The sequence below is a fragment of the Pituophis catenifer genome, unplaced genomic scaffold (genome assembly GCF_029215685.1).
Source record: "Pituophis catenifer annectens isolate HBS135680 unplaced genomic scaffold, rPitCat1.0.hap2 SCAF_2, whole genome shotgun sequence".
In the NCBI taxonomy this organism is placed as follows: Eukaryota; Metazoa; Chordata; class Lepidosauria; order Squamata; family Colubridae; genus Pituophis; species Pituophis catenifer.
Window position 1 is genome coordinate 167,771,085 of NW_027256882.1, and position 15,401 is coordinate 167,786,485.

Genomic DNA, 15,401 nt, shown 5'->3' on the forward strand with positions numbered 1-15,401 from the left:
AAAATTGCTGATAGTCAATGTTGTACTGTCTTGTAACTGAAGACAGTTTACTGATAATTTTTTTCATCACAGAAAAAAATTAGGCCTTAGGATGGGTGTCCTGATTACCTAATTTGCCAGAAAAAAGGCGAAATACGCATGTTTTAATTTGCAGTTCTGGCAGAGAATGATAGCCAAGCATAACATGCAGGCTGCTTCAATTCAACCTCACAGATCTCAATCAACCAGAGACCAATTAAGAGATTAGTCTGTAATTGGGTGCATCAGACTTAACCTCTCCTCCCCACTACATACAAACACACCCCAAAACCCAGAAAAAAAAAGTAAATTGCAAGCTTCCTGTTGGTTTGCCATAGAGTCATATATCTGAGATTGATGGTTCTGAATTAACATCTTTTTATGCAGCCATGCCAGTTGCCATGACTCCACAGAATCACCGTGCAACACACTATATTTTGATTCATTCCTGCTTCTGCATTGCTACTTGCTTTTGCAGTCAGGAGTTTCCTGTTTGTACAGGATCTTGAAATTGCAACAGAAGGAAGTCGGGACCACATGCAAAAATTACCCGACTGATTGCTAGGAGTCTCCTTGAGCTTCAAGAATGGAATCTAATTTACTTCTAGTGATGTTCAGTGACTACCTTGGCTCAGTCTTCCTTCAACAATCTTAGAGAAGGGCATTTTAAGAAAGGGAACCCCCAGGTCCTAATGCCCAGGTAAATTTCCCAATTTCAAGACCTCCATTAAAGCCGCAATGAAAGAAACATGGATATGTAAACCTGGTATGCAGAGTATATGAGGTAGTGTCCTGAAATGACAGAATGGCTTGTACCAGAATGACTGGAGGGTTCCAGTTATGAATGTTTCATAACAGTTTAAAATATGGGACCTTACCCAGGAGTAATAATTCACGGTGCATCTGTTCTTTTTTTGTAAACAAACACCAAATCTGCATTGATTTAAAGATAGTCCTCTTTGCACAACTTGTAATGTAGAATCACTTGCGAGGTATAGGTAGGTGCCAGATTCAGATTCCCAGAATCTGAAAGGAATAAATGTTTAACTTGCACGTTTTAGCTTGTTCTTAACTCTTTTAAATATCTTTTAAATATCTTTATTAGGTGTTCATATGATTTTATTATATTGTTATAAACTGCCCAGAGTCACTTAGGTGAGTTGGGTGGTGTAGAATTGTACTAATTAAATAAATAAAATTAGCTGATACAGCAATTCTAGGTGAACTTGTTATGGGGAAGAATAGTGAAAGGGAGGAGGGATGACAAGTATTAACAGTTGCCACCTTCCTAATAATTATAGAGCAGATATCGGAAAGATCCACTGCAACTGGCAAATGTTATAAAAAGGATCTTGGAAGCAGAGCAAACAGCAGTTCACCAGCAGGTAAGAGCTTTTCCACATCTGTTTCTGACACCTAAATAATTGCTCGGACTCTTAAATCCCATCTGTTAGATAATGGTTAAAAAATGGAGGCAGGGCAGCTATTATCTGTTGCTAAGGAACCCCCCACAACTTCCAGTAATTGAAAGACCCATTCTAAACCTTGGCATCCCAAGGTTGCCTATGCCTTTCATGTTATGAGCTCCATCAAATATTACTTCTCTCTTTACTTGTATTTGTAAAATCAGCACAAGAGATGCAGGCTATGCTAAAAATGTGTTATTTCCAGTCTCTTTTGACTGCTGACTTGGGACATTCCATTGTGTATAGCAGGGGTGTCAAACTCGCATTGTCATGGCGGCGTCACATGAGGTATTGTGACTTTTCCCTCCTTCGCTAAACCGGGCGTGGACATGGCCAGCACGTGACGCATCCAGCCTGTGGGCTGTGAGTTTGGCAGCCCTGATGTAAAGAGTCTCTGGCCTGATGTGTCCTTCCAACTTTTATTACCCGAAAGAGTTCCATCCTAAAAGTAGCACAACAGGGAGAGTCGTGTCTCATTTCTCCCTCTTGCAGCATCAACACATTCCCCTTGTCATCGAACGTCAGCGGGAAGAACTGATGTTTCGATTCAGCCTACAGAAGCTGCAATACAGACTTCAGGAGATTCAAACTCTCCGGGAAAGCTTCCAGCAGATGAAGGGCAACACCAGAGGTGAGGACATAACACAAAGAGCATTTGAGAAGTTTGGGCACTGAAAACGTAGTGAAAATGCTGTACAAAAAAAATAAAAAAATAAAAAATCACCCCTTCCAGTCTTGCTTGCTTGGTGCACATACAACAAGGAATCTTGGCAGCAGAAGGGCCCATGTTCGATCCAAGCCATATATGGACATCCTAGATAAGAACCATTTTAGTGGATCAAACTCCTGTCATATTTCAATGTGACTAGTACAGTACAGATATTGAAAACTCTTATATACAGTCTGTAATATGTAATATATATATTGTAATATACAATATACATTACATAGGCATGCAGGACAGGGGGCAGAGTATCCTCACTATTAATAAGCAATTTGAGTTTTCAGAGTCGATCTAGTCCAGAAAATTTCAAGGTAAGCTGCGTAATTGTCTCAAAGGTGCTTTTTCCTTGAAGATGTTTCAACTGATGAAAGCTTCTTGGATGAGAAGTGAAACATCTTCAAGGAAAACAAAGAAAAGTCCAGTTGCCTTTTGAAAAAGCACCTTTGAGGCAACCATGACCTGAATGACAGAGAATCTCCATAGACAGTAATAAGCGGCCTAAATTTATACTTGTGGAGCAGATACTGTACTGTACTTAAGCAATCACCCAGAGTTGCTTTAGATGTGACCATATAAATCTTTTAAATAAATAAATTTTTCCCTTTAAAAGAAATATTTTTAAAATGGAAAAGTATTCTTTCTCACATATGTTAGGATGCCCATACCCCTTTTTTCCCCATAGCAGATTGACCATACAAAGGAAATCAGTGAAGGTGGGAAGAAGAGATATGCTGCTGCAGATTTTTTTTGTATGGATTTTTATATGAATTTTATCTCTTTTTACTTGAAAAATGTCACTTAGACAGTGAGACGGGTGGTAGATACGTTTGATTAAAAAAATGAACAAATTGCCATATCCTCTACCTCTTCAGTCTATGAGTGGAGGAAAACATATAACTGAGAAAATTCATACATGGCAGATTCATGTCCTGGTTTCAAAGAGACACTACAGGTATCCATCGAGTGGTTACTAGTGATGGTAACCATCAACTAGGAACTACTAGTACTTCCTCCCTGCATGGGGAAGCCAGGTTGATGGGAACTTGTATTTAGGATTGGCTCCCTGCGATATCACCTGACATTATAACATTTGCTTTGTTATTTGTTGTGCCTGAGGCTGGGATTTTTATTGCCCTAATTCACATTTGAAGGACTGTACCGGAACACTGCAGCTTGATGAGAAGGGAAGAGGCATCACACATAACATAGTTGCCCTCACATAACTCCTAGCTGCCTAAGCTTCTGGGACAAGAGTCAAAGATTTAGTCAAAAGACTTTTGGCAAGTAAGAAAAGAAGTTGGAAGAGATAACAAGGGAAGTTACAGCCACATCCTGACAGCATCAGTGTTGTCACTTTATTTACTGCGTAGGACAGAAAATTAAGAACGGGTTGAGTTTTTTGTCTGCTCCCTAATCTTCATCCAGAGCAATGCCATTTGAGCTACTCTGGGCCTTCCATGTTATTCCCATGTTTCAGTAGAGCACAGGGCTCTTCGCTACCTCCCATTTGCGTCAGAGCTAAGTTTAAAATTCTGGTACTTTCCAAGATCTGATTTCTCTCATCTCTTCCCATAGTTGTTGTTTTTTTAAAAATGCTCTTCTAAATAGGGTCTTTTTTTTTTTTCTTTTTAATTCCTTCTGCCGCAGCTGCTACTTCTGGGATTTTAAGAATCTAGACTTATGACCTTAAAATCAGTTCCCTTTCTCTCTGTAAAAATGTTACAACTTTTTAAAAGGGGTTTAAAGACCTTTTTTATTGGATTAGTGCGTGTGTGTGTGTGTGTGTGTGTAGTCTGATTATTTCAGCCTGTTCTTATTTAGCTGTCAGCTTTCAATTAACATCTGCTTCAAATTATGAATACACTTAGTCTTAACACAGCTAATGTTATTCGATTGATTTGTAATTATTGTTTGTTTGGTTTTTCTCATTTTTTTCATTTCTTACCATGCCTTGGTAAATAATGATAAACTGATTATTATGCAAACAGAAGAAGATTTTCTCCGGGTTTATCCAGGGACAAATAAATGAAGCACTTCCCATTTAACAACAGTAGATAAGATGCATCCGTGTATTAGCACATATCTGATCCATTTTGTTGTCAACATTTGAAAGGTGATCAACCCATGTAGAGATATGGACGTGAAGGGCCAAATGGAACGTGTCTAGACATGTGCATAGCATCTGCCAGGAACACATTATACCAGACAAGTCTTTTTCCAGGACTGCAAATCGGCTTCGGGCAACAGCCATGCAAGTCCAGGAAAAGATGCAGCTATTTTAAAGGGTTCTGTATCTAAATTCATTTTTGTCATTTGATCTGGATCACTGTATAGACTTAAAAGGCAATATTCCAATGGGTCTTATTTTTTAATTGATTATTTTAAAACATCCATTGGGATAAAAATGGGTACAGGTAGTCCTCATTTAGTGACCACAGTTGGGACCCGCAACTCAGTTGTTAAGAAACTAGTTGCTATGAATGAAACCACAACTGTGCTTATACAAATTTTATTGAAGTTTATCTGAAAAGATACCAAATACAGAGAGAAATTAAGATAATAAGAACAATCAGTTTGGCTTAGTGGTTAAGGCCCCAGGCTAGAAGCCAGGAAACTATGAGATATAAGGCTAGAAAGTGGGAGATTGTGAGTTCTAGTCCTGCCTTCCCATGAAAGCCAGCTGGGTGACTTTGGGCTAGTCACTCTTTTTCAATCCAAGCCAGCTCACAGGGTTGTTTGGAGGAAAACAGGAGGAAGAAAGAATATTGTGTGTGTTCACACCTTGAGTTATTTATAAAAACAATAAAGGTGAGATATATATAAATAAAATAAAAATAAAAGGAAAATGAGGAAGGAAAAAGAAGGGGGAAAGAAGAAAGAAAAAAAAAAGCAATGGCTTCCAACTTTTTTTGGTTCAGTAGAGTACAAGAGTTCTATCAACTTTTTACTTTTACATCATTAGTGAATATTAGCCACTTCTATAACAACAAACTAATTGGCTCACCCAAAATTTCATATATATTTTTTCCCGTTTTGAGCACAAAACAGTCTAGAAGCGGTTTCCAAGTAGAAGAAAAACTGGATGCATTGTTTCCTTAATTAAAACACTTAATTTTGCCATCTCTGCTTGCTCCGTCACTTTTTCCATCCATTCTTCAGAAACCACAACCATGCCTATGATCTTATTTTAGCTTTCGTTTGATTTTGTTGGAAGAAATGTCCATCTGGGTTCAGTTCCAACTGGGGAGAAAGACACACACTGGAAACATGGTGGCTGATTAGAAAGATGGTTTTTAATGATGGACAAGACCACATGGTTTTGAGGTCCTGGGCAAAAAGGGAAGAGATGCTGAGAGTGCCTAGGTTTTATGCCCTCTCTAAGCTTTTTGAATTTGAGCTTGTATTCTGATTGGTTGTCAGACTCCCATGGGGCCATGCAGGGGCAACTCTGTAGGCTGTCTGTGTCCCAGGTTTGGTTGAGTCTTCCTGGGTGATGATGTAATAAAAGGGCTTTGGAAATTTCTATACAAGAAACTGTAAATATTTTCTATTTTTACTCTCTGATTATTGGTGTATATATATTTTGGTGATGTTACACCATGATAGAAAAATTATTATACATCTGTTTTTTTTATTCGTTTTTTTTTGAAATATAACAAAATGCTTTAATAAAATTTTTATATATATATATAAAAAGAAAGGGCTTTGGACAATTCCTGCTATGGCTCTGCCTGAAGGAGGTAGATTTTTGTTATGTTGAAAAGACTGGCCCAGGCCTTAATGGCCCATTGACAAGGGTGTGTGTGTGGGGGGGTGAGTTTCCGCCTCCCTTTTAGGGGAAATATTCTGTCCTTTTAATATTTCCTAAAATATCTCATTTTCTTAGGAGGTGGGGGGGTGCTAACTTCCTAAAGTTTACACACTGTGAAGGTCATAAATGTGAGGATTGATCATAAAGTTACTTTTTAATCACTTTTGTAACTGTGAACAGTCACTAAATGAAGCAATCGCTAAATGAGGACTACCTGTATCTCTTTGTCATTTGTTATTTCTATAATGCACGCTCAAGCTTCCCTAACATATGTTTTTAGCACAAATTTCTCTCATGGTCTTTCTTTTTAAACTTCTCCTGAAATAAACTCTTGTTTTTAACATAACTACTGTACCTCTAAAATATAAAGTTTAAAACCTTATAAACTCATTCAAAAATATATTTTGAATATATAATGTCCAAGGGTTATTTTATTAATACTATTTCCATGAAATATATGGACACTAATAAATTTCATTCATTCCATTCACATCATACCTGCCTCCCACTCCTATTAGCAAAGTGGTAGGATAGTCCATTTTAAGGGTTATCAGTGGAGACTGATCACTGAGGAGATCCACTGAATATTGTTTTTCTAATTATTACTATAAATGGAGAATTTTGTGTCCAACTTTCAATAAACGAAAGAAAAAATGATGGCCTAAAATGCGTGCAATAATTATTAACTTGTATGTGAAAACCTTCTATAGTCGTTGTTAACCTTGCATTTGTGATCCTCAGCTCCACTGTCACAAAACTCACTGGACTGTCAATTTCCAATACAAGAGAACCTGCCAGCAAGTGTAAGTTACCAACATTACAAAGAATTTATTATGAAGTCTTGAGTTTATTTGCTGTTTTCATTTTTCAAAGTTACTTTTCCTGCCCTCTTTTTTTTCTTTTCTTTTTTTTTTTAGCTGTCTAAAATGAGTCCTCGAGGTAGTTTCCATATCTAATTCTAAATGGTCTAAAAGAACGATTAAACTTCTTATTTATTTATTTATTTGTTCAACTTGTATTCCGCCTTTCTCCAAAGATTTAAGTGACCATTCTATTAAAAATAACTAAAAACAGAAGCTGCCTAATAAGATAACAAATAAGAATAGTAATTGTCATTAAAAACTCAAGCAAACTGGCTTAGGCGCACTCTTTGATCTCAAATGATTTTAAAAATGTGTTCCAATATGGGGATTGGTCCAAGAGAAGGTCCTCAGTGAGGTTGGCATTCATTTTTCTAGGGTTGTAGTTTTAGTATGCAATAAAATATTTATTAGAAGTTGTTGACGTGCCAATAGGGGAAGAGAGTTTCAGGAAAGCTATATTTCAGCAAACAATTCCTGGAATGGTAGTCTATTGTTCCTCTTTTGGAAGAATTCATCTATAATTTCTTATGTTAAGGGAAATTGAGAAAAACCTTCTGCTAATGAGGAGCATGTCCTCAAGTTTTGTTCTATTTGTCCCTTGAAAAACTAGCAAAAAATTGAGATTCTATATCAGAAGCGGGGAACCATGGCCCTTTTATGACTTGTGGACTTCAACTCCCAGAATTCCTGAGCCGGACATGATTAGCTTATGAGTCATGACCATAACTGAGCCTGGAATTACAGTCGTAAATTGAGCCAATTGTTAAGCGGGTTGTCATGTGGCCATGCCTGATTTTACAACCTTTTTTTGCAGCGGTTGTTAAGTAAATGTGGCAGCCGTAAAGAGAGTTCCGTAATCGTTAAACAAACTGTGCAGTCATTAAACAAACCAATTGTCTGCAATGGGCACCTTTTTTTTTTCTTTTTTTTTTCTGGAAACCGGAAGTAAATGTCGATTGTACAAATTGTGATCACCTGAACAAGGGACACTGCAAACAGCTGTCAATGAGGGCTGATTGCCAAATGCTCAAAATTCAGTCATGACTGCAGGGTTGTGGGAGGCTGTCGGAACTTTGAATCCAGCTCATAAGTACCTTTTCTGGGGTCCATTGTAACTTTGAACGGTTGCTAAACGAACGATCAGAAGTCAAGGACTTCCTATATGTAATATTCTACCATTAACAATAACTGGTCCAGTACAGGTAATCCTCAACGTATGACCACAATGGAGTCCAAAATTTCTATTGCTAAGTGGGACGTTTGTTAAGTGAGTTTTGCCCCATTTTACGACTTTTCTTGCCACAGTTGTTAAGTGAATCACTGCAGGTGTTAAATTAGTAACATGGTTGTTAAGTGAATCTGGCTTCCCCCATTGACTTGGCTTGTCACAAAAATGGGATCACATGACCCTGGGACACTGCAACTGTCATAAATGGGAGTTAGTTCCCAAGCTGTTAAATTTTGAACACGTGTTCGTAGCGATGCTGCAATGGTCGTAAATGTGAAAAAAGGTCATAAGTCACTTTTTTCAGCGCCTTCGGACAGTCACTAAATGAACCATTGTAAGTTGAGGACTACCTGTACGCTCCAAATTGCATGTTTAGAAAAGTGTACTAAAGGTGCAATAAATTACTTCCTTGGTCTTAAGACTAGTAAGTGCATTTTTGTATTTACATTTGGTTTAATTTGTTTTATTTCCAGGAGGTTTTATTTGCTTAGAACCAATAGCAATAATGTCTGCCTTAAAAAGAATAATAAAATAATTAAAGGAAGTAGTAATTAGCAGTAGCAATTTCTAAAACAGGTTCCCAAGATGATATCACAAAGAAAGAAACTTTCTTCAATTAAGTAAAGATTAGACTAAATATATACATGTTAAAAGACCTTTAGGGAATGTTGCCTGGTATAAAAAGATAACAAAATTAACCCTCTCTGGATTGTTTGGTAACAGAAGGTACTATTGAAAAGTTGTCTGTCTTCTTTGGTCTAGGATGGTATTTGGAATGGCAAAGCAAGTTTGTTTGGTTTGTTTGGTGCAGAAAAATGGTCTTTTTGCAGCTTCTTCAAACTCTAAATTGCTTAAGGATAACAGAGTTGGAAGGGACCTTGGAGTTCAACTCTCTGCTCATGCAGGAGACTCTATACCATTCCATTCCATTCCATTCCATTCCATTCCATTCCATTCCAGTCAACTGAATTGAGTCTAGCCCATTTTTAGAAGACTGGAAAAATTGTGACAGTTTGATTTTGTTCAAATAATGTATTGCCAGTTGACTGGCTTTCTAATCCCCATTTCTAAAATCAGTTCCCCAAACGCCAACCACCTGGGGCAATTCCACAGGCTTTTAAATAATTCAGCATGCATACAGACTGAAATTACTGTTGTTATCATATAGCAATTAAATAAGGTTAAGACTGAAATCCTATACACTAATTTTTTTTTTAGCTTAAAGCCACTTTAAGATCTTACACTCATGCATAGAATTGCACTGTAAATATCAAATATTGACCTTTGGGAAATTAAAAGTCCAAGAACCATTTCTTGGAAAGACCTACAGTATAGAAATCCAAGCATTAATAAGGTTACAAGTCTCATCCCATTGGACAGAATTCCCCTTCATTTCCGAGAGCCAGATAAGTTCCCCAGTTTGAATAAGATAAAAAAAAACCTGATGTTCATCCTGACCGATGAATTTTTAAATACCAACACAGTTGTCAAAGCTTGGGCCATGTAACGCTCGAGACCAGGAATTTGTATCCTTAAAGAAAAAGAAAATACAGCTTTGCTCTATCAAGTTTAAAATTACTTTGAAGGCTACAAGAGCTCCTGTGGATTAGAGCCGAAGCACTCCCATTGAAAAAGAATCAAACAAGTTGACAAATAAGGATTTCTGATATTGTATATATAAAAAACTAAAATTTTATCGGCATTGTAACCAGTCAAAAAATGCAGCCCATTATTCTCTTGCAGCTATTTAGCCGAAGCAAAAAATGACAAAGAGGTCGCCTAGGGACAAGAATTGCATATAAACAGAAATATTTTTTGTTAAGTGCCTGAAATATTATGGATGAAATTGCCCTGCAAAAGAAATGCAAAAAATAAAATAAAAATGAACCTCTCCAAAAGCAGTTGTTTTCACAAGCTTTTATTTAGTAATGCAGAGCGTAATCTATGCTAAGAAAAGCCTTAAAGAAAGCTGTGACCAGCCTCTGATTTATAATGGCAATATTGTTTGTATCTGTTCAGCTCAGCTCAGCTTCACCAGCTCCTTCTGCCAAGCATTCGGGCTAAAAGCCTATGTTTTCTAAATCATAGAAATGAGAGGTGTTTAGACATCAATAGCCATAGGATGTATGTTTTTCAGAGTAAAGAAAGCCAAAGCCAAGAGTGGATGGAAATTTGTCTTTTATTTTTGATTGTTTTCTTTGTATCTTTCTGTCGCTTTTCTCTCTTCCTTCATGTATTGCTTCTCTCTCTCTCTCTCTCTCTCTCTCTCTCTCTCTCTCTCTCTCTCTCTCTCTCTCTCTCTCACTCACTCACTCACACTCACACACACACACACACACACTTATTTTCTTCCATTCAATTCAGCCATCTCCACCCTATCAACCCATTGATTTCAGCCCCATTAAGATGTAATAATAGAATAGTAATTTGGGCTGTTTGTTTTTATTCATTTGTTTATTTCTCCCCTTTATTGTTTTTTACAAATAAGGTGGCAAACATATTCAACATACCTTCCTCCTCTTATTTATTTTTTTTAATTAAGATTACTGGGGAAGGGCAAAATTAATCCTTGTAAACATCCTAGTCCTATGCTGCTAAAAATATCCTGTTACTATTGTTTCCATGCCCAATTGAATACTGAGCAGGGAAAAATTGTCTGGAATGCCTCAAACCCTTCAGTATATAATATTCCTTTCCCAAGCTCTAAATAAACATGTTGACATGTTGGATCAAGTTCTACATGTGGATCATCTATGTCTCTTCCTAGCAATCACACAATATGCACGCCCTAACAGAGTTCTCCACTGCATATCTGACGGATACCAGACAATGCATGCCATTTTCTGCATATGTACTCATGGATGTATCCCTTTTCTTAGTCTCTTCAAAGCCTTCAAGGACTATTCATGAAGATGGACAGTGAGTTAGAAGAGGCCAAGAAGAAGGTTCTGGTGAGGCTTCTGATTTGGAAGAGGCAGCAGCAACTGGCTGGGAATGGAAGTCCATTTGATGAGGACTTGTCCCCTCTGCAAAAGAGGTGAGTTGTGCAAAAAGAATGTGTTACCTTTTGTCAGATGGGATGTTATCACTCTGAATCTGTCAGTGGTTTAGCAACCCAACTTTTAATGCTGCTTAAAGAAGCAGCTGAATGCAAATTGTCATGGCAATGTCTCTTATGGATCTACTTTCCCCGATAGAGGTCTGTGGTTAATGTTACCATATCTAGAGGAGTCTAGTGGTGTTGGTAGAAGTGTAAATCTTTACATTTACTTGTCAGATCTTAGATATATAACAAGTAAAAGGAAATTTCTAACCTCTATACAGTACTTAGCTCTACTAAAAAAAAAAAAAGAGCTAAACTCTACAGCTTGTATTGATAATGAAAGCTGAATAGATTTGTATATGTCTTCTCATAGCGATTGTCTGAACTAGTCCCTGCAATTTTCTTAACAAGGTTCTTTTGGAAGTGGTTTGCTTCCTAGGATTCAGAGAGAAGGATGGACTGAAGATTACCAAGCTGGGTTTGTGCCCCAAGTGGGACTAGAACTCACAACTCCAGGTTTCTAGGTGATGTCTTGACCACTACATCACATTGGCTTCTTATAGCTATATTCTGCACGTTTACTATTTGTTATTATTGCTCTTGGTCATGGAGAGCAACCAAGAGCTATTCAGATACTGAACCCAATCCCAACCATTGATCATTTTTATTCCACACTCCATCTGGTTGGCAATATTTTAGTTGCTATTATTCCTTGAATCATTTATATTGCTCTCATCATAAAAGCAAAATACAGGAACTGGCTAGTCTAGTGAAGAGCGGGACCAGGGGAGACATGATAGCTGTGTTCCAATACTTGAGGGGCTGTCACAGAGAGGAGGGGGTCAACCTATTTTCCAAATAGGCCAGACAAAGAATAATGGATGGAAACTGATCAAGAAGAGATTCAACCCAGAAATAAAGAGAAATTTTCTGACAGTGAGAACAATCAACCAATGGAACAGCTTGCCTTCAGATGTTGTGGGTGCTTCATCATGGAAAGCTTTCAAGAAGAGACAGGACCGCCATCTGTCAGAAATGGTGGAGGGTCTCCTGCTTGGACGGGGGGTTGGACTAGATGACCTACAAGGTCCCTTCCAACTCTGTTATTTTGTTATATATATTGACATAGAATCCTTTCTAGATGAGGCAGCCATGTGGACAGTCTAGAGTTCTCTTTTGAGTCCAGTACTAGTGCTTGATTGTCCTTGATCATGAAGGATCTACTATAGCCTAATGCTATGTTGGCTGAGAAATAAGGGAACTGTACTGTAATCCAAAACTTTTGGAGGACAAAAGTTAGGGAAGTTTGTTTTAACCCTTAACAAATATAAAAACGGGGGCCATCTTTAGTGCTTGATAAAAAGTGACTGCTATACCCCTTAAAAAGTTTGTTTGACTCTTGGAATTTAGATAATCTTGGTTTGGATGGATGTGGGATTTCAGTCTGGGATATAAATCTGTCGTGTTTCTAACAGGTTGGAATGCCTGGTAGATATTTGGTTCCAGTTTCGCCAGCAGTTGATCACATCTGGAATTGAGCTTCAATCTCATATTCGAGAACATCTTGATGATATATTCAACTCTCTTATACAAAAGTAAGGAGAATCCCTCTCTCAAAGTGCTGTCTTTCTTTCCCACGGGTGTCTCCTTTCATGCTATGCCTAGTATGGGGATTATTGTCTGTGTTGTTTGGTGACTCTGGACCATGGATTATCAGCAGGAGAGGTTGAAGATATTCAGAGGAGACCATAAAGACATTCTATCAATTGTTTCTGGTGTCGGTTTTTTAAAGAGTTGAAATTCAATTTCAACCTAGCATCAGATTCTTGGTTCTATCAGCTTTCTGTTTCCTAGGTGTGAAATGTTAAAAGAATATTTTGTGTACAAATATGACCTTTGACCCATTTCTCCAATTTGTTGCACATCAAAATCTTCCCAATAATTGTCAAGTGTTCCTCAACCTCAGCAATTTCAAGATGTGTGGACAGCATGCTGGCTGGGAGCTTCTGGGAAGTGAAGTCCGCACATCTTAAAATTGATGAGGTTGAGAAAGACTGATCTAAACAAATTTTTTATAGATATCCTCAACCTGATCCTTGCTTTCTCATTTTCCCTCCATTCTTCATCTTCTCAATCACCTGCATTCTTTGTTTTTAGTTATTCATTTCTCTGATGGAGATGGGTGACTAAGAAATAGTTTTTTAAAAAGATAAAGGGGACATGGAGCTACAGTCTAAGAGAACATGGAGCTATACTCTTAAGATTCAGCCATCATGGGAAGCTTAGTTCCTTGTCACTCTCAAAACTTTCTCCACAACTTTCTTTTGCCTTTGTGCTGCAAACTGGGACAGGTATTTCTATCTAGAGTCATATTTGGCCCTGGAGCTATGAGGTGTATGTGTGTGGGCATGTGTATGTAGATATACATAGATATACATATCTATGTACAATTTTATATACACACACATAGATACTTATATGTCTCTGTGTAAAATAAGCTATTACCCTAATAATATGTTGGACATGAGTTGTGAAATGCACATCAAATTTCCCTGAGGAAATAACTTATTTTCCTGAGCTCTTAAATGCACTATATTTATTTTTTGGATCACTCTCTGAAGTTAAAAAAGCCTTTTCTTTTATAACACTTCTTTTCTTTTATAATATTCAGTTATAGATTAAAACAGGCAAAAATAGCATAAATAAAAGAAACCAAGTTAGTAACCTATTTCTTGATCAAGGTTTGTAAAGTGCCAGGAAACCTCACTTTTCCAGAATCGGATAAAATGGATAGCCCATATTTGGTGGTGCAGTGGTTAGAATGCAGTATTGCAGCCTAACCCACTGCTCACTGCCAGCAGTTCAATCCTAAACAGCTCAAGGTTGACTCAACTTTCCTTCCTTCCGAGGTCGGTAAAATGAGGATCTAGACTGTTGGGTCTAGCAATATGCTGACTCTGTAAACTGCTATTGCTATTTACATACATACATACACATACACATGTACATTTGATGATCTTATTATGCTAATGACATAAATGTCAGCAGTGACATTCAATCCAGTTTCATGGACGCTCATGACTTATAATCACCCTTCCCTCAGTTGCCAATTGTAACTCTGCTCATTGATCCATTAAAGCAAGATTTCACTGTACTTGCAAGCAGGTTTATTTTATATGTTTGCAAGTAGGAGTAAACCTAGCTGTGCATTTCAGAGAGCTTAAGCAGCTTCACGTGCCTTCACCTTTTCTATCTTTCTAATTGAATATGTCTTTAACTGTTTATATCTTATATTGATAGATACATTAGAGCTAATAAATTAAGAGTATTTTCTCTCCCAACATGTAAAAAATCCAACATCATGCATCTTCATCATTTCCTGAGATATGTGGAGGAAATCATAGTCCCAGTATCATGAATATTTGTGTATATTAGTCATTGAACTTTTTTTTGAGATTATTAGTCATTGAAATTTTTTTTGAGATATACCTAATTAATAGCCCAAGGTTATGGCCTGTGACCAAAGATCTTTTCTTGGAATTTTCTCTTTGATTTATTAATATTAATATTCTAATATTTAAATAATGTAGGCAATGTGTGACTGGTAGCTTTCTGTGACTTTCATGATCAGATAAAAACTCAGAGCAGAAAACCATTGGTTTGTATTTCACTTTTGTTCAAATACCTTGATAAAAAAGCAAACCTTTGTTCTGCAATGATGACTTCCCAGTCATTTTCTTTGGAAAAACCAGCAAGGTGATTTACGACTAAAACTGCTAATTCCTCTTCTGCTTCCTTCTCCCCATTTTAAGGCATTGCCAGTTCTAACTATAAAGAGTACTTAGATTTATATACAGTTTCAGAGTGCTTCACAGCCCACTCTAAGCAGTTTTACAGAGTCAGCCTATTGCCCCCAACAATCTGGGTCCTCATTTTACCGACCTCGGAAGAATGGAAGGCTGAGTCAACCTTGAGCCAAGTCAGGATCGAATTCCTGGCAGTGGGCAGAGTTAGCCTGCAATACTGAATTCTAACCACTATACCACCAAGGTCCCTAAAGTAATTGAACTGTTTTTTCTGTACTCTTGAAAATGATGAAGTTTAAGTTTTCCTCCTTGAATATTTATATATACATATATACATATATACATATATTTGTTTTCTGAGGTTTTCGTGGGTGTTTGTATGTAGGTCATTGGTTATTTGGGTTTTCTCCCGCGTAAAATTGGAAGTGTCTTGGCGACGTTT

The 15,401-nt window shown here is 37.3% G+C and overlaps 1 protein-coding gene across 1 annotated transcript in view; it reads left to right on the forward strand.

Moving 5' to 3' along the window:
- The window catches only part of STAT6 (signal transducer and activator of transcription 6), a 98,388-nt gene that overhangs the window by 46,159 nt on the left and 36,828 nt on the right, over positions 1–15,401 (forward strand). Inside the window, exons 4-8 of the mRNA XM_070938006.1 lie at positions 1,320–1,403; positions 1,977–2,115; positions 6,761–6,822; positions 10,990–11,147; positions 12,629–12,748. Of these exons, the coding sequence (XP_070794107.1) occupies positions 1,320–1,403; positions 1,977–2,115; positions 6,761–6,822; positions 10,990–11,147; positions 12,629–12,748 (563 nt within the window). The remainder of the gene's footprint in view (positions 1–1,319; positions 1,404–1,976; positions 2,116–6,760; positions 6,823–10,989; positions 11,148–12,628; positions 12,749–15,401) is intronic.